Source organism: Paecilomyces variotii, assembly GCF_004022145.1.
Source record: "Paecilomyces variotii strain CBS 101075 chromosome Unknown C8Q69scaffold_11, whole genome shotgun sequence".
Taxonomy (NCBI): domain Eukaryota; kingdom Fungi; phylum Ascomycota; class Eurotiomycetes; order Eurotiales; family Thermoascaceae; genus Paecilomyces; species Paecilomyces variotii.
In genome coordinates, this window is record NW_021167150.1 from 551,054 (window position 1) to 571,860 (window position 20,807).

Sequence of the window (20,807 nt, forward strand, 5' to 3'; positions counted from 1 at the left end):
GATGCAGATGATCTATGGTTCTATTTACTTTCCTGGTCTAGCTGCGGCATGGATAATGGAAGACGAGGCTTCAACCAGAAGTCTTGAGTTCTGCACGCTTGCGGACTATATTGCCACGTGTGGTATCTTATATCCAACCGGCCAACCATGAATACGCTCTTGAATTGCTATCCTCACAGAACAGTATTAGACTGAAACGGATAAACCCTGGGCTCGTGTGGTCCTGGTCAAGATATCGTCGGTGTCGGGATCCGATTGGTACAGCCATCGCAGCACATTGCTTATGATTGCCTAGTGACTTCAATGTCGCTACAGTGTCCGAGCACCTCTCATCGTAACAGTCCGTCCCACTTGTATTAATCTTATCAACATGATCAGACAAGAGACCAATCAACCGGTACAGCTAGAAAGAAGCCAATTTCTATGAAGGGGATTGTAAATCCAAATGCATTGAACAATATGTGCAATCGAATAAGGGAGCCTGATGCTTTTTTCGCTCTTCCCTGGAACGCCACGGTGCAGTTATACAATTCACAATGCTAGAAAACGAAGGACAGGTGACAACGTCGAATCATTTCTCTTTCTTTTTGGACTTTGACTTGGACGACTTGTCCTTGTCCTTTTCTTTCTTCTCCTTCTTGGTCTTTGTTGTGGGAGGCTGCGCGTCCGCCTGTGTCTCTTGAGGAGCAGGGCCATTCTGCTCTGAAGGTGCCGAGGAGGGGGCGCGGGCAACGCCGCCTGACATGGTCAACGAGTCACCTCTGCGATAAGAAGTGATGCCTCTCCGTTCATCTGCGGCCAACTTCTCTTCCTCTTCAGGTGAGAGCATAGTGCCCTCGATGCTGATAAACCCGCGCTCGCGATCAGCGCTGGGGATGACATCAATGTCTCGCACGCGGAAGCGGATGGTACCACGGACACGGTGCCCTGAGGCAGACTGGAAGTATCCAGTTGCTGTCGAATCCTCCGTGTCCATATCCTGTCCCTTATCCTGAGTCTCGACGCCCAAAGGAAGTCTAACCGGGGTAAAGTGTTCTTTTTCCGGGTCAAACGAATCTTCTTCATCTCCAGAATTTTCGGCAGAAGTAGCAGCCGATTTTTTAGCATCTGTGCTGTCATCTTCTTCACCTGGTGGGATCCACTTCCAGTCCGCTGGCAGACGTCTCCGCTCAATGCCCACAGAGAAGAGATTGTAGACAACGGCTCCCAGGAAGCCTTCGGACTGAACGTTGACCCATCCCTCCAGAACCTGACCGCGCTGAGGTCTGAAAACCAGGAAGGTTGCCGTCAGGTAGACGTAGAGCACTCCGTATTCGTTGGCGGTGGTGGCTAGGGTCAAGGGCTGCGGGTTATCGCTGTCCTTCGCTGGGTTTGAAGTTGGAGGTTTGCTAGATATCGAGGCATTCGAGTATGCCAGAATAATACCCTTGAGAGGAGGATAGTATGTTAGGAGAAGCGGAGAAAGATGCTCTGCCAGCAGAGAGGCCAGTGCATGTGTGGGGGATATCGAAATCGGTGACAAAGGCAGGTAGAGGGTCGAGGTGACGAGGTTGAAAGGCGAGTCTGAAGGTTCCTGTGCTTCTGAAGACTTTTCCTTCTTCTTGTCCTTGGACTTTTTCTCCTTCTTTGACGACGTCTCTGCGGAAATCAAGTCTGCCGCATCGGCATCACGGTGCTTCCGCTTCTTTGCGGGCGACGCATGATCCTTGTTCTTGTGCTTGCGCTTCCGTTCGCGCTCCACCGAAGTAGGCGCATGATCCGAATCAATATCCATGGCGTCGGCCGACATGGTGGGCGCAATTGGGGACTCCGACGAGTAGGCCTGGGAGACTGGGAGAATCGAAGCCGGCGATCAAGTTCAGCGTCCGCGAACTTTTTTTCTTCGGTGTGGAGGAGAAAGCAGAACAGGAAGGCGGTGAGGCGGGTGGACAACCCAGATGATCCCCCAAAGCGCTTAGATTCGCTCTGCTAAGTTCATTGATAGTCGCGACGTAGCATAAGCAAACTCCGGAATAGGATCACGACGCAGTGTTTGGGTTTTATAATACCCATGGGAGGGGTGTGATTTTACCTGAGCTGACGTGATGTCGTCACTTTTGTCGTTCGCTGGCTGGGCCGTCCTGCCAAACGTGAGTAGCCCCGGTATCTAATCTGTATGCCGTGTCTACAGTATGCTTCGGGATGATGAGTGCTCATTGATTACTTGGATAGTATGCCACTTCGTTCCTGCAAAGCGTCTACTATGGCCTCACCATCCGCGCTGGTGAACCTCGGCCCCAACCGCCGTCACCCCGCTACGAACGGCACCGCCGGCGCATATTCATCCTAGTAGTGACCAGCTATCTCCTGTACACATTGTACGAAACCTTCTTCCAGGTCCGCCAGGCAGGGGACTTTTATCGTGTCCTTGGAGTCTCGCCGCTGGCGGATGAGAGGACCATAAAGTCCCGATTCCGTCGACTCGCAGCGCAGCATCATCCTGACAAGCTGCAACATGCTGATGGGATGTCGGCCGCGGGTTCGGAAGCCTTCTTTGTATATCTGAAGCTAGCACAAGACACACTGGTTGACCCTGTGCGGCGATTCGCCTATGACCGGTTTGGTCCTGAGATAGTTCAAGGGAAAGAACGCAAAACTATACAAGAGTATGCCTTTGCGGCGCTCTACGGATTGCTGCCACAGTACGTGGTCGGAGCTGCGATGCTTGTTTTTATGAGCGTGGCGTGGTGGTCTTCCTGGGGTCGTTACGTGAGTGTTATTCTCTTGGTCGTTGCTTAAAGCTGCTCGCCTGCTAACACGATTGGATTATAGTGGCGCTTTTACTCGTTTGCGCTCCTGGTGACGCTTGAGATCGCGTTGGTAACGCATCCGTCGGCCATCCTCATGCCGGCCTCTTTTCTGCCCCCGGGTCTTCGATCACTGCTGGGCATTTCTGTCGACCAGCCAGGTTTCTATCTTCTGCCTTTCCAAATCCTCACGCTTGCCCGTCGTGCCTCGGTCACGCTGCACATCTTCATCTCACAGATCAGCCCACCGGAACCGAAGGCGTCACCCGCTTCGGCTGGACTGAAGCCGCGGACTGTGCAGCAATTAGGTCAGCTGCAGCAGCTCTCGCGCGTCACGGATGCGGAGGCCACAAGGCTGCTACAACTTGGGTTCGCGCCTTACCGGGGCGACAAAGAGAGCGTGGCGACGCTGCGACGGGGGATGAAAGAGGGTTTAGTACTGGGTGCAGTGAGACAGAGTCCGGAGGTCAAGGAGGCCGTCCAGCAAGTGATCGAAAAGAGGAAACGGGAAGCCCACAGGGACGAGTAGAGGCATTGTTTTATTTTAAATGCTCTCTGTATTTTGCATAGAAGCGACATCTGGATATGAGTGCGACACATCTTCCTTTTTGGCACAAGTCAATATGTATACATCAGCGTGCATCATAACTAGACCGGGACATCATCTCTCAAGTATATATAACCTGTGGCATGGGGTATGCTCACTCGATTGCCTAGCGAGTATCTCGATCCTGATCGGAGTCATTATATATGTATCCAGGGCTATTAAAAACTGCTGTACCAAATTGAACCGACTACTCTTATCTAAAAGCGCAGATTAAACACAGTGCTACCCCCCGTACTGTCCCTTATCATGGTCTACAGACAGGTTTACAGTTCCCAGCGTCGTCAAGTAGAAGAAGTACCTGGCGTCATAGAGGGCTTGGCTTAGTTAGTTGTCCACTTTTTACACTCCCAGAGGCGGCGTTCGGATGATGATTGATAATAATTATGATGCGCAATCGGATCCCAGTCAACCGGGGGAGGGGGTTGGACGGGTCGAGAGCCTTCCAAAGTGGCCTTTTCCGTGTTGCCCTCTTTTTTTTTTTTTTTTTTTTTCTTTTGTGCCAACCTGCGGCGATTCGGACGGATCTCGGTAGGTCTTTTTTTCAAAGAAAGGAAAACGGATGGATGCGCTGCGATGTCTGGTTGGGAGTCTCTTGGCGGGATTTATTTAATTAATCAATCACGCGTGAGTATAGTAGAGTGTGAATGACGATAGTCGAAGTAGAAGTACTTGTTGTTGTTTCGCATATACGTATAGTTAGTTACACGTATACATTTATATAATATATTATAACAAGTCCAAGTCTAGAGTAATAGTTATGGTATATGTATGGTACTTATGAATGCATCTTTTCATTCGCAGCAAAATGACGAAAGAGGAAACCAAATCTCAAAACGGGGGAAATAATATTTAATCGATCGCCCCCCCTTGTGGCATTCGTAAGAAATTCCCGCACGACGGAAGGTATCTAGTGGAAGCAATTCAGTCGTCGAAAAGTCTAAAACTCGACCCGGGTATTAGCTTGTTGGTCTGTGGTGAGTGAAGTAACTGCTAGTGCCCCGGCGGGACGGCGATCCATAGGAAGGAGAAGGATGGATGGGCTTTGGTTTCTGGATAGGGGAGTAATTAATTCAGTCATTCCGTGAATTGCAATAATGCGACTGACAGGGAGTGGGCCAGCTGATAGGAATGGTATATGGTATAGTCAATAGAGCAGAGGTCAAGAGAATAACTGGCCAGCTAGATAGAAATCAATCTGAGGCTGCTGGTTCCTGGATAGAAGAATAGTAGTTAATACTAACTAATATTATTTCAGCTGAGAAAGAGAAGAGAAGATGCGCAGGTTGTGTTCCTGTATGTGACGAAACGGTATGGTACGGTATGGAAGGGCCGGAAGTATATGTCGGCCACGCAGACGCGGTGGTAAAATACAGACTGGCGGTACCGACACGAACGGGATACGATACATACCAAACTCACCTCATCATCTCTCCATCGGCCTCCCTGACCGACCGCAGACTCTGGTTTCTCGTCTAGCACAATGAAACCAGCAGACGCGCCTCGCCGAGCCCTCGCCTGGCTCTCTCTCCATCCCCATCCCTTTCTACTCCCTCCCTCTTCCTCCCGGCGCTTCCTCTTCTTCCTCCTTCTCCTCCTCCATCCCTCCTGACCTTCCCACATCAACAGACTATGTCACCACCCTCACCATCCAACATCGCCGTCCGCCAGACTTTTGCCTCGCTCTGACCGGACTCGCCGCACCGCTCATTCCTCACCCGGCCGATTGCCTACCACCAGCCTGACCGGTCGTTGACACACCACCAAACCCAACCCCCGTCACTTCCACCTTCAACAACACTTCCACTTCACAGAACACTTCTCCCTCTGGCCTCACCACCGGGGAACCAGGCATCCGACAGGATCGTTCGACTCTTTGCAGGACAACACGAGTGAACATGCCGGCATCTACGACTACTTCGTCCCCTACCTCGACCAACGGCCGGATCAGCCGGTCGGAAAAGCCCAACAACAAGACCGTCATCCTCAAGCTGTCCTCCGGTCTCTTGGGTCGGTTCCCGGGCTCCTTCGATGACAAGGAGAACAACGGGGTCAAGGAGAGTAATGCGTCGTCGCCCGTATCCACTGCAGACCCTGCACTTCCAGCCTCCTCCGCCGACAATGCATCTGACGTGGGCTCAACCACGCCGGCCACAATGAACGAGGCGTCACGCCGCAAGGGCGTCCCGGGTCCAAAACCGGGCAGCAAGAGAGGACTGCACCAGGTCGGCGAGGTGCTGCCCAAGCCACGGGGAAAGCCAGGTCCCAAGAAGAAGCCTAGACTGTATGTGCCTCTGCAATTTCTAAAAAAAAAAAAAAAAAAAAATTTGGGGGGGACGAATTGCTAACTGATACAACAGGGAGGACGGTACTATCGACCACACCAGGCTCGCTCCCTCTGCGCACAAGCTCGGGCCTAAGGCCAACCAGGGTGCCATCAATGCAGGTCTGCGCGCTCTCGATCGCAGCGGAGCTGCCTGTCGCAAGTGGGAACGTAAGCCCTTCCAGCTCAAGAGCTTCACGGGCATTGTCTGGCAGGTCCCTACTTGGCGGACCCCGAAACCGAAGGTGGAGAACGGAGAATCTCAGGACGGCGTCGCAGAGACTGGCGACAGCGACAGCAAGGCCAACAACAGTGCCATTCCTAGCGAGAAGAGCAACTCCGGGGACGACAACCTGACGCCCAACCCGATGAGCAGCATGGCCCAATCTCCGACTCCTACCATCTCCATGACCGCTTAAGGCGGGAATTGATACACAAACGGATTCCTCTTCTTGTACAGTACTTTGATGTCATGGTTGTTTTTCATTTTCTTCCTTTTGCTACGGAATATGGCGTATGTATCTGGGCGGGGGGTTCATGTTGCTGTCGGTTCAACTTTGTGTTATTCGAGGGTTCGAGGGCTAAAAAGCGGGAGTGAGGGTTTACGTGCAATGGGAGCGCGTGTGCTACAATATGGATGATGGAGCCGAACCGGACTGTCTCTGGATGCGCAAGCCTTGGGTCTGTTCACTTTTTTTCTGGCTGATCTGCATGGCTGTGATATGCTTTTTTTGTAATAATAGATTTCTACGCCAGTCACGGATGGATAATGTCGACGACCTCTTCCGACGTATCCTCCCATCTCTCTGAAAATATGAGCGATTACTGGTCATTTCCTGACATTGTACACTCCAGTACTTCTACTTGACCTGCATGCATGCTATGGAAGCAATAGTTTGATTCGATTCTGTGCTTACTTCTGCCGTCTAGCCAGCCATATACTCGATCATGGTCATTGGCCGTTACCTCACGTGCCCTCGGCTCTTTACCATCAGCTGAGATTCCCTGCTGATGGCTCTTTGTTTCCTCCAGCAGACCAGGAATCAGTTACTCTGTGAGACATGATCCCAGGATGTAATTTATTTGGCAGAGATATCTATCCCATGCATCTGTCCTACAGGAGAGGGTCGACCTGATCCCAATGACAAGAGGAAGAGCAATCCAACATTGGCACCAACTCGGATCCTGCTCTCACTGCTGCTGTCAAACCCCAGGATGCTGATGCTCACTGCGGGGTATGTAAGAAGCTCCTGGCTCGGGCAAACCCGACTGGTCTTCACGAACAGACGCCACATGTCGGTTATGATCTCGTGTGCCCCGAGAAGAAGAAGAAGACTATCGTATATCACCTGCTTGTGTTCATGCGGGGGTTACTTATTCTCTTGGGGATACCTTTTTATTAAGAGACTAAGGATGCGAGATGTCTAAAATAGGCAGCCTTCTGCCGTAAGTAATTAGAGTACCATAGATTGTTGAGATTGAGAGATGGGCTGGAATGGATGTTGGACGATGATGCAATAGTTATCCAGACAGAACTCCTGAGGAATGCGAACCAAGTGTTAAGATCCGGAATCTGGGGATGAACCCGCATAGAGTCGAGTAGAGTTAGTTAGTTAGACAGGCTGACAGACAGACAGACAGACAGATGCAGAGGATTTAACTGCAACGGTTTCCTCCAGCATCCCCTTCCCCGCGTTGCAAAGCAAGAGGCCCTGGTCGTGTTCTCGTCTCGTCTTTCTTCCGTCTTCCGACCCCCTCAAGTAGAAGAACGTACGACCAGGACTGGGATGTTCGTTTCATCGCCATCTTCATCATCGTCTTCTTCTTCTTCTTCTTCTTCTTCTTCTTCTTTCTTTCTTTACTTCTGATTTCAGTGGCATCCATCATGCTGGCATCTACTGTCTTGTCTTCTACTGAGGTGGCCCAGAGTAGCTAAGTACAATACTAGCTTGTCTGCTTCCTCTCTCTTCTGGGGTTGCTTTTTCTGCTCCCGGCCTCGACTCGCCTCCGTTTACGGAACGAGGAAGAATAGAGCGGACCACGAGGGGATTCGACAAGAAAACGAAAAAAAAACCACCTGTCTGCTGCAGGCCAATTTGATCTCAGCTCTGCCACTGGGTAGAAGGGCAGTTTCATATGCTCCTCCGGGGCCGTCGGTGGTTTACTTGTTCCTATCACGGACGACGACAGCATGACCAATGCTCCTTTGCCCCCAGGGTCCGGTGGAGCTCCTCCAACAACCTCATATTCCGGCCCAAGCATTTCATCGATGCCACGCCGTTCCTCCTACGCCTCCGTCGTGTCTGGTATCGCCGCCTCGCCACAGAATCACAGTCATAGTCCCTTCTCGCACCTGGCCAGCAACGGCATCGTCGCCAGCTCCACCCCGGCCAGCTTCTCCTCCTACCCCCCGCAATACTACCATCCCGACGGCACCATCAGCTCCAGCAACACCGCCAGCCGCCTTGCCCGGCACGCCTCCGGCTTGGATGCAGACATGCAGATGAATAACGGCGGAGGGAGCAGCACTCCCTGGAGGAGGGCCGGTGGCTCGCTGCCCGCCTACTCCAGGCAGTTCGCCCAGCATCCCGGATACGAGAGCTTCTACAGCGGAGCGTCCATCGACGACGACTTCTTCGTCCCCTCTTACCTCCGGAATTCCCGCTATATCGCGCGTCTCGAAGCTGCCCATCGCTCAAAGCTCGCCGCTCAACGAGAGTCCGTCTCGAATCCGCCGCTCTCCGCCTCCTCCAGCCATGTGAATCTACACCGTATCGCACCCTCCCACCGCGGAATGACGTATGATATTATCGAGAAAGAGCCGTCACACGAGGTAGACAATGTGATGCCGCTACCGTCCCGATGGAGTGAATCGGACAAGTACGCTGGTCTCGAGCTGTTGAACGACGGCCTCGAGGTCCGGTACATGGGACCCCCAAACAAGCACGACCATGAGGCCGCCGCGGTGCGGGCGGACTACCCTATGCCCCCGCAGTGCGGGATATACTATTTTGAAATCACTATATTATCCAAGTCGAAGGAAGGGTAGGTTGAGATTTTGTTTGCGGGTAATGTGTACTACCGGGACAGACTTTGGCTGACTGGGATACAGGATGATTGGAATCGGGTTCTCAAGCTCAAAGGCCTCCGTCGAGAGACTGCCGGGATGGGAGCTGGAGTCGTGGGCCTATCATGGAGACGATGGCAAGTCATTCTTCGGCGAGAGCCAAGGCCAGGGTCGACCCTACGGACCGACATTTACAGTCAACGATATAATCGGCTGCGGTGTGAATTTTTCGACAGGATGCGCCTTCTTTACCAAAAATGGCGTTTTTCTAGGCAATGCTTTCCGGGAGTTGCGAAACGTAAAGCTATACCCTTCAGTTGGGATGAAGAAGCAGCCGAACGTGCATATCAGCGTCAACTTCGGACAGCGTCCGTTCATGTTTGATATTGATGGCATGGTTAAGGTATGTTGAGGTTCTCTGGCATATGTCTACGATCTACTGACTCGTTCTTAGAAAGAGAAGCTGGCGATCCAAGCGGAGATCAACGCAACCAGTGCGGCGGGTCTCCAGCCTCCGTTGGACGAAAACTCCCTACTCCAGGAGCTGCTGGCGCAGTTTCTGGCTCATGATGGCTATGTCGAGACGGCGCGGGCTTTCGCCGAGGAGGTTAGACAAGAGTCACAAGCACTGCAGAACGGACGAACAGAGCCGCTGAAGCAGTATGCTCCGGAGGAAGACTTGGATGCGGCTAATCGGCAGAGTAGGTTCTGTCGCTTTCTTTTATTTTAGGTTCCATGCTGACTCTTTAGAAATCCGGGCGGCCATCTTGGATGGTGATATCGACAAGGCTTTGAAGCATACAAACGCGTACTATGCCAATGTCTTGCAGGACAACCCTCATATCCTGTTCAAACTCCGATGTCGGAAGTTCATCGAGATGATGCGACGATGCAACGAGCTATCCGTCTCACACTCGAAACGGTCACGATCGGCCAACGGCGCGGCCGAGGAGAGTGTCTTTGATCAATACATGGATGTCGATGACCAGGCAGTGGATGACACTGATGGAATGGACACGGAGGAGTCAGACTCGACGGCCAAGTTCCAGGAGCTGCTGACGGAAGCGGTGCAGTACGGACAGCAGCTGCGGATGGACTACCCGACGGAAGAGCGAGGCGGCGACAGTAAATTGCTGGACGACATCTTCTCGCTGGTCGCATACTCAGATCCGAAGTCGTCAGTGCACGGTCACTATCTCGATCCGGCGGGCCGGGTGGCCGTGGCGGAGGAGTTGAATTCGGCAATTCTTGGTAAGTTTTTTTTTACGTCTTGTCATTCAGCTCGGGTCACACTGGATTACTGACGAGACAACAGTGTCGCTGGGCAAATCGTCATCGGCCGCGCTGGAGCGGCTATACCAGCAGACGGAAGTGCTCGTCAACGAAATCAGTGAAGAAGGCGGCGCTGGGGCGTTTATCAATGTACGGGATGATTTCTTGCAGTGAGGCGAGGTCGGTACGGGATATGGGAAACAGATCATTTTCTTTTACTTCATTTCACTTTCTTCTCTTGGTCACATATACCGGCGCATGTACCCGACGATGATGTCCGTCCAGGAGCCCAGATCATGTGCATGGGATTTTCTTTTCCTTCTTTCTGCTTGAGCGGCATTCATAATTAGGTTTTTCTTTTCTCTTCACTGTGAGCTCTTCTCCGGTTTTGTCTGGTATGGTCTGGTCTGGTCTAGTCTGGTTCGGTGTTTCGTCTTGCATCCAATCTACCCATAGCCACCCATAGCCTATCCATGAGTTAGCTCTCTATTGTATCTGTAGAGTAGCATAGGTCTGATCTTCCTTAGTGAGGATGAGATGAGAATGAGAATGAATAAGATGCATGGCGTGAAGTAATATCTTTGCTACTGAACAATTGGATCGCGATACTAGTTCGTGGATGGGGTTACATAGGTAGTTAGCTGTATTAGCAGAAGGCTAGACGAGATCGTGTCCGGATTATCCTCGACTCGAGAACAATTGACAGCAGAAGAGTCTCGATTGTGTAATTCATTAAGCAGATGAATGAGGAAAAGTTGCATGACTTAGATCCCTTTTTCCGCATTTCTCTCTGCGTAGGCTTATCTGAAGTTAGCTTCTGACCTGACTGGACAGTTAACCATATTGATAGTTTGCTCACGTGGACACGCACCCTTTGCAACCCCCTGGTTTAAGTCGCACGCACCTCTTCTCCCTGTGATATTCTGCGGGAAGACGAGACTCAAGCGGACCTTTTCTCTGGTAGGTATCCAGATATACAGATACCCCTCAGGTACATACATACAATGTTGCTGTTGGGGATACCTCGGACGCGTCCGGGCCGCCTGCTGCCCAGGAAGTCCATGTCAATCTTACGCGCACGGGCAACAAACAAGTCCTACTCAACAACAAGAAGTTCATCCTCAAAGAACTCGATAAAATATATAGCAGCTACCGGAATAGCTAGCTCGTCAGGCCTATGGTGGCTGATTACTTCTTCAGCTCATGATGATGTCCCGAATCTTGAAAAAAGACCACTATCCAAGCAATCTAGCGCTGATCTTGATCTTTCCAAAAAAGAACAAGTCACGAATATAATATCACGAGAAGCATACTCGTATCTGGTTCGAAATATCCCCGGCGTTGACCGCTACGATGGCGCTCAAGTCCCTTCCAACAGTCCCTGCGAGGACGTGTTCATCCACGGTAGCTTTCCCTCTCCATGCAATGATGGCAATCAATGGATGGCCTGGGCGGTTCTCGATGGACACGCAGGTCGACAAACGGCAGACGTACTGCAAGAGAAGCTGCTGCCTTTTGTGCGACGCAGTCTGGAGCACGTCGAGTCAAGTCCTCTTCAGAATCTAGGTCCCGAGGAGACCGTCCAGCGTGCTATTTCCCAAGGATTCCTAGATCTCGACGAGACCATTTTCAACACGGCGCTAGATGCGGCGAAGAGCAATGAACCATTATATGAGAAAGTGGACAAGTTGCTACCTGCTTTTTCCGGGTCGTGCGCTTTGCTATCGCTATACGATCCTATCACGAGTACATTGCATGTAGCATGTACTGGCGATTCAAGAGCCGTTCTAGGCCAACAGAGACCAGATGGAACATGGGAAGTAATGCCTTTATCGATAGATCAGACTGGTCGTAATGAAGAAGAGATCGCTAGGCTCTACAGGGAACATCCCGGTGAAGAAGACATTGTCAAAGACGGACGAGTGCTGGGTCTAATGGTCTCGCGAGCCTTTGGCGATAGTCGCTGGAAATGGCCCTTGGAAATACAGGAGGAAATGAAACGGAATTTTTATGGTCCAGCACCGCTGACGCCAAAGTATGATGTTCGAACACCGCCATATCTCACTGCTGAGCCTGTTGTGACGACTCTGAAGATCGATCCTAGCAGAGCTTCGTTCTTGATCATGGCCACAGATGGTATGTGGGATATGATGTCTAACCATCAGGCTGTTCATCTAATAGGGGATTGGCTGGATACGCAACAAGCAGCAGCGGAAGAACAGGAGAAGAAGCATAACCAACCAGAACCAGCGCACGAACCGATTATTGGTGACTTTGGTCGACTGAATGAGGTATTCGTGGACGCGAGAAAGACAATTCAAGATGATAATGCTGCTGTGCATCTTGTGCGCAATTCCCTGGGTGGAAATTGTCATGAGTTGATAGCTGGTCGGTTGGCTTATAGTGCTCCGCATTCTCGGTATTTACGCGATGATATAACTGTGCAGGTGGTGTTTTTTAATACTCGAAATTTGAAAAGAGGATAAATAGATAGATAGATAGATAGAAAGTGTAAGAATTAGAGGATGCGCAGTGGAGTTTATTGATTTTTCATTGTTGATAATCCCGATTTCTAACTACAAGAGAAATGCGCAGTTAACTATAAATCACTTCCTAATTCCTCATTCCATAACCAGAGCCACCGTCGATTCGAATACGAAAGTAGAAATACCAGAAAATCATTACTCTTATATGCTATAATATAATACAAGACATGACATTAAGTCATCCGACTTCAAAATTAGAAAGTACAAACTTGCGGTGTAGGGCGGCAAGGTCCGGATATCTATCGGTGTGGTTTTTTTGTTCTTTTTTCTCCTTTTTCATGTTCGTCATGCGATCTGTTGGGATCTATTATTGTAGTGATTACTTCATAGAGCAGGACTTTTAACTAAGTAGAGATGTTTGAGAGCATGTGAGTCTTTTACTTTTAGCCCTAGGCTTTGCGTTTGGTTGGTTGGTTGGTTGGTTAGGTACTTGGTTGTGAGCCGAGGCTGTATGCAGGTGGTAGATGCATACGTACCGGTACGGTTAGTTGATGAGGCGAATAGGTACTTGGAAAAGGTGGGTTTTGCGGTTGGGTTTCTTCTTGTGTACCTACTGTGTTAATTCTTGTACATTGTACGGTACTTTAGGGATTGGAATTGGTCTGATCGTACATATGAAATATATATATATATATGTTATAACCGGAGAAACAAGTTGTGTTACGCGATACTATTATCGTAGTATAGATCTCTAATATGTATTTCCACTTCAAATTGCAGTAAAACTAGTTATACTACAACTTTGCAATTAACCAGTACTTAGAGAGATAATTAATATTAATAACTAACTAATCTCACACGCAAAATATCCGACCTGCGGAACTTCCAAAGACCTATCTTCGAAACAGTTCTCTCGAACCTGCGATAATTATAAAACCACCAACGGGGCGCACGCATGCATACGCATACGCACATACACACACGTGCATGCGTTTCGTTTCATTTTCTTTTTTTGGTCTCCATTTCCCCTCTCCCCCAGCCATCGATTAATTATAATTAAAATCTCTCAAACCTCACGCGACCAAGGCGATCCGATCGGATCTTGCACGCCCTGAGAGTGCGTCAAGCTGATTGGATAAAGAAGCGTTGAGTCATTGCTCTCTAGAGCCCTCTAACTTAGGTACCTGACTGCGTTGTACTCCGTACTGTACCTGAGGGAGTATAGTAACCTGAGGCGAGGATGAGTTGGCAAAGGGATATTCGAATAAAAAGCAAAAGAGATAAGTTAAACTTCCTAGTGGTTAGGGAAGGATGGATGAATGGAGATGATAGGTAAGGCGGATAGGAATGGGACGGACCATGCGTTCAACTTCAGGGTTTCCGATTCTCCGCATTTTGGGACTAGGGATCCATTTTGGTTGTGAGTGGATGGGAAAAGGATTCAACTAGAGATGATTTGAGACTAGTTATGAGCTGTAGATACTGGATAGGTACTAGGAAGAGAGAATTGTGTCCACCGCATGGATCGAAGAAGTATGGGAGCTGTCAGAGAGAACGGTATCTTACGGCGATCATACAGATGTGACGCGTGGTTGGGCCAGTAGGAGGATCACATCCACAGGCGGTGAAATCTGCCCAGAAGCGATTCTCTGCCATTGTTTGATCAGCCGGACAGATGAATACCAGGCAATACATACCTGGTATGTCAGATACCATCGAACTAACTAACTAACCCAAACCCCACCTGCGATCGCTCTTCTTCTCTTCTCTCTTTAGCTCCAAATCATGGACGTTGCTTGGATGACGGCACGTCTCTCTGGCCGAACAACTCATCTTCCATACGGCATCGAACACATCAGCATCACCATCGACTTTTCTTGTTTTGAAACACTCCTCTTGAAACATCCCGATCGTTTTCCATGGTCGACGCTTCCAGGCCCCGTTGAGAGCTCCGCCGCGGAGCTGCCGGCACGAAGAGGTGCCCAACGCAGCAGCTTCAGTAATTAACTTGACTTTGGCTTGTCCTGTCGCCAGCCAGCCATGGATTGCGATCCTCCCGCCTCACATGCCGCCAACATACCAGACAAGCCTGTTCAGGCTCACGATGAGGCATCGTCTCCGCTGCGCTGCTGCTGTGGACGCAGCGATTGTGCATACCTGCTGCATAACTCGGCCGCCCTCGAAGGGCTGGAAAGGGACGTGGCTACCGCGGCCGTCTTGGGTCAGGTACGTTGACATGACTGTACAATGATGATTAAAGCCCTTTTTATCGTTTGCCCCTCTCCTTGCCTTAGAAGGCTTTTTTTTGTTCTCGTGTCTTCCAAGCATAATTGGACTGCCGTTTCCCTCTCATAGGATGGTGTGTCTGGTCGTTCCATTGCTTTTCTATATCTGTCTTGTTTTCCCTCTCATTCCTGAGTCTGAGCCGTGTTGTGTTACCTGTACATGCCGCCGGACGGTCATTGTACAGCTGCCAGACACGCTTCGCGCCCTTGTTTCTTCTTTTGGAATCCCACCTTATTACGATCATGACCTGGTTTCCTTCTGTGGGCTCTGCCCCTCAGGAATGGTCTCCTATCCTATCGCACTGCACGCGAGTCTGTGGCCAATTCTTCTCCATTTCTGACGCAAAGAAGAGAAGAGAGCGCCAACTCGCTCTCTTCCTCGTCCTGCGCGGCTTCAAGATCATGTCGTCGCTAACCTTTGCCCTGCAGGCCCTGCTCCACCGCCATGAGACCTACATGGCCGAGTCCGAGGAGGACCGCAACCGTCTTCTGTCCAGTGTAGAGCAGCTCGAGCGCGAGAAGAAGGAGATGCAGGCGGAGAACAACCGGATCATCGAGGAGAACCGCGGTCTGTTGGAGCAACTCGAGGGCCTCAACAAGCAAGTCGCCGAGTCCGATACCACCATCAAGTCCTTGACCGCGACGCTCGAGACTACCCAGTCCGAGCTCAGACGGATGACAGCCCAGGCTGCGCGTGCGGAGGAGCTCGAGGCACAGCTAAGCGCGATGGAGTCGGAGCAGACTCTGCTCCAGGATCAACTGTCCCACGTCCAGGAGGACGAGCGCTGCGCGGTTCAACGCTGGAAGAAGGCCGAGTGCACGCTGCGAGACCTGCACGACCAAGTCGACCGCATCGAGAAGGAGGCCCGTGAAGAACGCGAGAAGCACATCGAACTCATGGAGCGCATGGAACGGCGGAGGGCTGTCGAGCGCGAGCTGGACGGCGCCGCCGGCCGCCTCAAGGGTGCTGCTGCCGCGTCCGGCCTGGGTCGCCCTCAAAATGCGCCCACAGTGGTTTCGAAATTCGTGCGCGATATCCTGCAGGACAATGCCAATCTACAGATTGGAATTGTCGAGCTGCGCGAAATGCTCCAGAATTCAAACGAGGAAGTACAACACCTGCGCGAACAGATGATGCTCCATCAGCCCCTGGCCGCCGCGACGGACCAGGACCCGAGCAACGACAACAAGTTGAAGCGCATCTCCCTGAGCGAAGAATTGGAAACGCGGTCTGCGCGCCCTTTGTCCCAGGAGTACCATGTCCATCATCACTATCACGCGCCGGCCACGCCTACCAATCCAAAGAAGGAGAAGGGTCTGTCGCGGCGCCTCAAGAAGAAGCGTCCTATGCTGCCAAATCCTACCGCGCCGCAGCCAGTTTCAGGACCGCGACGGCCTGCGCATCGCCATCAGTCGTCGTCGTCCACCTCGACTATTCTATCCCAGACATCAGTAACCGTCCCGCCGAACGCGGCGCACCGCTGGTCGGTGCAGTCGCCGGTGACGGCTGCCACCTCGTCTATCGCCAGTTCCCCAGGCTCGGGCTACCGCACATCATCCATCTTCGATCGGATGGAATATGGTGGTGTAGAAGCGTCGCTGCCGACGAGTCCGGAGAGCAATCCGTACTCGTCCCCGATTATGGCAGCACGGCGGGGAAAACGCATGTCAGACGCTTCCTTCCATTCGGTGCCAGGGCACTCTGGCGGCGAGCTGTCGCTCGAGGACGAACTGGCGGAGCTGGATGGCACTCTAGATGATATGTCTGGGGGAGAGAGCATCGCCATGCAGCCTCCTATTCCTGAAGAAACTGAAGAGTCGTCCAACGCGGACAACATGCCTACGCCGGATAGACAGCGTGGGTACGGACACCATTGTGCTCAGGATAGCTTCTCCTCGTCGGTCCCATTCAACGTCATGCATCGGTCTCTCTCGAACGACAGCCTGTTATCGGTGTCTGGAATGGATATCCATACGTTGAGGGATCGTCCTTCACAGCTGAAGGGGTTGCACTCGACCTACTTTGCTGCTCGGACACCCAGACGTATCGTCTCACCCAGTACGCTCACCTCAACACCCCCAATCATCTCCACTGCCAACATTACTGCAGACAGGGTGCCCGTCCGCAGCGCCTCGGCCATGTCGCCGCACTCGCTCCTGACGTCCGTAGCCCAGAGTCATCCACGACCAGCGACACGGCCGGCCCCGTCGTTTGTCTCCCAGGAGAGCAGCGATGGCGATACCCCATCAACGCGTCCTAAGACCAACTTCCGCCGTCGGGTGGGCAGCTGGGTTATGGGACGCTGGGGCATCGCACCGGTCAAGTCGACGGGCGACCTGCGCAACAAAGGCACCATGACCTCCGGGGCATCGACCTCGTCCGCAACGTCGGAAGTGTCTGCCACGACCGAGCCTAATCCTGCCCCTGCTGTCAAACCCCCGCTGGAGTTTGGACCGGCGATTCGACCCCCGGGTGTGAACCAGAAGGGACCTATCCCGGGACTGAGACCGCCGGTGCGAACGCCCAGTCAGGTGCATGCGAGGGGGTTGGATGAGCAGTTGCTTCGGGAGAGTCTGCAGGAGTGATGAGATTTCTTATTTTCCTTTTCTTTTCTTTTCATTTCATTCTATCATATAAACTTACAACAGATCTCCTTTTCTCACGGTCACTGAAGAAATTACGCATTGCCAGCGCGGTTATTTCTATGTCTTCGCATTTGCACTTGATCATATCACCACTTGATACCATTCGTTGTAACTTCCAATTAACCTGTCATGTGAATCCGCGGACCTGATGTGATATTACGGTATATATTGCCCATAGCATTGGGAAGGAGTTTTCTTGCTTCTGGAGTTTGTGTGTGTTCGCACGTCTAGTTGATACTATCGACCCATTGACTCGAACCAGCGGCGTTGGGTTGAGCTTCGTGGCCTTCATTCATACACTATATGGTCGCTGTCTCAGCGATGTCCAGTCACTTGTTCATTTCCTTACCAATTACTCTGGTTTTTCATTCTCTATTTTCGGCATCATTGCGATGCGATGTCCCATCACAGATGGAGTGGCTATGGTGGATTAACTAGCTTATAATTATAATCAACACGAGAACATTGGGTAGCTCGATTGAGTATTGACTCTGTCGTGGTAAACAATCCTTAACGAGGTCCTTGGTAACTACATAAGAGTATACCCTAGACTTTATCCAACGATGACATCATGTCCCAAACAGGCAAGTTAGGGCTGGGGCTGAGGGGTTTAGCAATCGCAGCTCTCTGATTGGCCAAGATGGAGCCAGTTGCTCTATCACTGCGACGTCACCGAGAAGAGAGAATAATAATGCGAACAGAAGATAACATTAATCATCGCGTATAAACAGGTAATATGAGACATCGGAAAAGCAGGAATGGTATCGTAATTCAGGAATCTTAGACAGCTATTAGAATCAGTTTCTTCCCCGTCCATGTTCTCTGCGTGAGGTTGAATTGGATTCCTTTGTACTGTTCTGTATTGTCCCATCCCATCCCATCCCATCCTATCCTAATCGTCAATCACAACGTGTCTGTTCCATTGGACCTGGTTATATCCCTCGCTTGGGCGTAGTTAATTCTTCGCTGTTCTCCAAAAGAAAAAGTCGAGTGGCTGCGTCATAACTTCTCTGAACACTTGAAGTGGTCATCTAGCTATATGCCCCGGTCTCTCCCCCGCTCGTCGCTGGGTCTAGCCTCTCGATTGAGCCCGTCTTCTTCTGCGTGCTGCTCCCATCTGTCTTCAACTGGATTCTCTTCATTGACTTCTGCTCGTAACTACACGGCTCATTTCCGCTGTCGCTGTGGTTGTCGGAATAATATCGTCTGCTCCTGTGCTTGCTGCGTCCACCCAGGTACTTCTCTTACCCCGCAGAAGAGAAGCTTCGTCACTGCTCCTCGCTTGACTACGTTCCGGCCGTCTTCTTCTCCTTATCCTAGATCGCCAATCCCCAGTGGTGCCACTGCCGCGTTTCTTGATACTAGTCCGCTATTATCATCCTCATCGAAGAACTGGACATTTACTACCCACGCCCGGCGTACCTTCTCGTCTACTCCAACAAACATGGCGAAGGAATTCAAACTGAAGGACATCAAGTCCCTGTCGGATGTCAAGGACTTTGAGAAGGTCGAGTCTGAAGTCGAGGGGGTGGAAGGAGGCAAGATCCTTGTCGTGAAGGTTGATGGAGTGGCTCATGCTCTCTCGCCGAAGTGTACTCACTATGGCGCGCCGCTGAAGAATGGTGTCCTTACGCCGGATGGAAGGTTGACGTGTCCGTGGCATGGAGGTGAGTTTTGGTCGTCAAGACCAGATTCTTAAGAGGTGGACGTGACAGACTGATGGTTGCGTAGCTTGCTTCAGTATCGGCTCGGGTGATGTTGAAGACGCACCGGCTCCGAATGCGCTGGCCAAGTTCGATGTCTACGAAAAGGATGGAGCCGTGTATATCAAGGGTGATGAGACGTCGATTAAGTTCGGTCAGAGAGATCCTGTTCTCAAGTGTCAGGCTGTGGGCGATAAGAGGGTTGTTATCATAGGAGGGTAAGTTATAGTATCATATAGTCAGCCTGACTGATGTAATGTGATGGCTGGATACTAATGGCTTAAACAGTGGGAGCGGAACTCTAGGAGCCATTCAGGCCCTGCGAGAAGTCGACTTCAAGGGCCCCATCACCGTCATTACCAAGGAACCCAACTATCCTATCGACCGTACCAAGCTGTCCAAGGCGCTCATCCCGGACTCGAAGAAGCTCGAATGGCGTCCGAAGGAATGGTACGATTCTGCCTCGGTCAATTTCGTCTTCGACGAAGCTACCGGTGTCGACTTCGACAAGAAGACCGTCTCAACCACGTCTGGTAAGTCGGTCTCTTACAGTAAGCTTCTTCTCGCGTCGGGAGGCACGCCTCGCAGCCTTCCTCTGCCCGGATTCAAGGAACTGGGTAACATCTTCCTGCTTCGCTTCGTGTCTGATGTCCAGAACATCCTCGAGGCTGTTGGCCAGAAGAACAAGAAGATTGTCATCATTGGCTCCTCCTTCATTGGTATGGAAGTCGGCAATGCCCTCGCGAAAGAGAACGAAGTCACCATCGTCGGCATGGAAAAGGCCCCCATGGAACGCATTATGGGAGCAGAAGTCGGCCAGATCTTCCAGAAACTGCTCGAGAAATCCGGCGTCAAATTCCACATGAACGCCAGCGTCGAGCGAGCCACTCCTTCACCCGCAAACCCAACCAACGTTGGTGCCGTTCACCTCAAAGACGGCACCGTCCTCCACGCTGACCTGGTCATCCAGGGCGTTGGCGTCCGTCCTGCCACCGACTTCCTCCAGAACAACCCGGCCATCAATCTCGAGAAAGACGGCTCTCTCCGCGTAGACGAGACCTTCGCCGTACAAGGCGTGCCCGACACCTTCGCCATCGGCGACATAGCCACCTATCCATACCACGGCCCTGGAGCTCCATCCTCTGGCTACCCCATCCGCATCGAACACTGGAATGTCGCCCAAAACTCCGGCCGCAGCGCCGCCACAACCATCGCGCACCAACTCGCCGGCAAAACACCCCCTAGACCCAAGGCCTTCATCCCCATCTTCTGGTCTGCATTGGGCCAACAGCTCCGCTATTGCGGCAACACCCAGGGCGGCTTCGACTCACTCGTCCTGAAAGGTGAGCCCGAAAACGCCAAATTCGTCGCTTACTACTGTCAAGGCGACACGGTGGTTGCGGTAGCGAGCATGATGATGGATCCGATCATGACCAAGTGCGCGGAGTTGATGCGTAGAGAGAACATGCCGACCAAGAAGCAGATTGAGGCTGGTGTCGATCCGTTGACGTTGGATTTGCCGAGTAGTGTGAAGATGTAACTGGATCGATTCTGAGATAGGGAGTGATTTCTAGTATTTCTGATAATCTGGTCAGGGAATGAGTTCGATATGTTATGTATACAGATAGGTAATAA

The 20,807-nt window shown here is 51.5% G+C and overlaps 7 protein-coding genes across 7 annotated transcripts; 6 read left to right on the forward strand and 1 right to left on the reverse strand.

The window, feature by feature from the left end:
• Positions 1-127: 127 nt before the first annotated feature.
• C8Q69DRAFT_77256 (putative RNA polymerase I subunit Rpa43) lies at positions 128-2,155 on the reverse strand. The gene has a single exon (XM_028634020.1). The coding sequence runs from the start codon at positions 1,787-1,789 to the stop codon at positions 572-574; it is 1,218 nt and encodes a 405-aa protein (XP_028482625.1). The 5' UTR covers positions 1,790-2,155; the 3' UTR covers positions 128-571.
• On the forward strand, positions 2,085-3,315 carry C8Q69DRAFT_447109 (putative membrane associated DnaJ chaperone; the record flags this gene model as incomplete). The annotated part of the gene is made up of 3 exons (XM_028629179.1): positions 2,085-2,129; positions 2,212-2,748; positions 2,812-3,315. The coding sequence occupies 3 exons, from the start codon at positions 2,085-2,087 to the stop codon at positions 3,313-3,315; spliced, it is 1,086 nt and encodes a 361-aa protein (XP_028482626.1).
• Positions 3,316-5,151: 1,836 nt separating this feature from the next.
• C8Q69DRAFT_77260 (INO80 complex, subunit Ies4) lies at positions 5,152-6,236 on the forward strand. The gene is made up of 2 exons (XM_028634021.1): positions 5,152-5,674; positions 5,751-6,236. Exons 1-2 carry the CDS (start codon positions 5,289-5,291, stop codon positions 6,130-6,132), a joined length of 768 nt encoding a protein of 255 aa, XP_028482627.1. The 5' UTR covers positions 5,152-5,288; the 3' UTR covers positions 6,133-6,236.
• Positions 6,237-7,752: 1,516 nt separating this feature from the next.
• Positions 7,753-10,639, forward strand: C8Q69DRAFT_77272 (putative Ran-binding protein). The gene is made up of 5 exons (XM_028634023.1): positions 7,753-8,758; positions 8,826-9,183; positions 9,235-9,481; positions 9,531-10,031; positions 10,096-10,639. Exons 1-5 carry the CDS (start codon positions 7,905-7,907, stop codon positions 10,224-10,226), a joined length of 2,091 nt encoding a protein of 696 aa, XP_028482628.1. The 5' UTR covers positions 7,753-7,904; the 3' UTR covers positions 10,227-10,639.
• Position 10,640: 1 nt separating this feature from the next.
• Positions 10,641-12,652, forward strand: C8Q69DRAFT_77264 (phosphatase 2C-like domain-containing protein). The gene has a single exon (XM_028634022.1). It carries the CDS (start codon positions 11,057-11,059, stop codon positions 12,536-12,538), a length of 1,482 nt encoding a protein of 493 aa, XP_028482629.1. The 5' UTR covers positions 10,641-11,056; the 3' UTR covers positions 12,539-12,652.
• Positions 12,653-14,578: 1,926 nt separating this feature from the next.
• C8Q69DRAFT_406589 (hypothetical protein) lies at positions 14,579-17,409 on the forward strand (the record flags this gene model as incomplete). Its single annotated transcript, XM_028628126.1, has 2 exons — positions 14,579-14,764; positions 15,253-17,409. The coding sequence occupies 2 exons, from the start codon at positions 14,579-14,581 to the stop codon at positions 17,407-17,409; spliced, it is 2,343 nt and encodes a 780-aa protein (XP_028482630.1).
• A 1,504-nt stretch (positions 17,410-18,913) lies between these two features.
• C8Q69DRAFT_509566 (putative AIF-like mitochondrial oxidoreductase) lies at positions 18,914-20,712 on the forward strand (the record flags this gene model as incomplete). Its single annotated transcript, XM_028633103.1, has 3 exons — positions 18,914-19,136; positions 19,201-19,390; positions 19,461-20,712. 3 exons carry the CDS (start codon positions 18,914-18,916, stop codon positions 20,710-20,712), a joined length of 1,665 nt encoding a protein of 554 aa, XP_028482631.1.
• Positions 20,713-20,807: the final 95 nt, after the last annotated feature.

Coding starts and splice junctions, on each gene's coding strand:
- C8Q69DRAFT_77256 (XM_028634020.1), bottom strand. CDS start 1,789: ATGTCGGCCGACGCCATGGATATTGATTCGGATCATGCGCCTACTTCG.
- C8Q69DRAFT_77260 (XM_028634021.1), top strand. CDS start 5,289: ATGCCGGCATCTACGACTACTTCGTCCCCTACCTCGACCAACGGCCGG. Junction 5,675..5,750: donor CCCAAGAAGAAGCCTAGACT/GTATGTGCCTCT, acceptor CTGATACAACAG/GGAGGACGGTACTATCGACC.
- C8Q69DRAFT_77272 (XM_028634023.1), top strand. CDS start 7,905: ATGACCAATGCTCCTTTGCCCCCAGGGTCCGGTGGAGCTCCTCCAACA. Junction 8,759..8,825: donor TTATCCAAGTCGAAGGAAGG/GTAGGTTGAGAT, acceptor ACTGGGATACAG/GATGATTGGAATCGGGTTCT. Junction 9,184..9,234: donor ATATTGATGGCATGGTTAAG/GTATGTTGAGGT, acceptor ACTCGTTCTTAG/AAAGAGAAGCTGGCGATCCA.
- C8Q69DRAFT_77264 (XM_028634022.1), top strand. CDS start 11,057: ATGTTGCTGTTGGGGATACCTCGGACGCGTCCGGGCCGCCTGCTGCCC.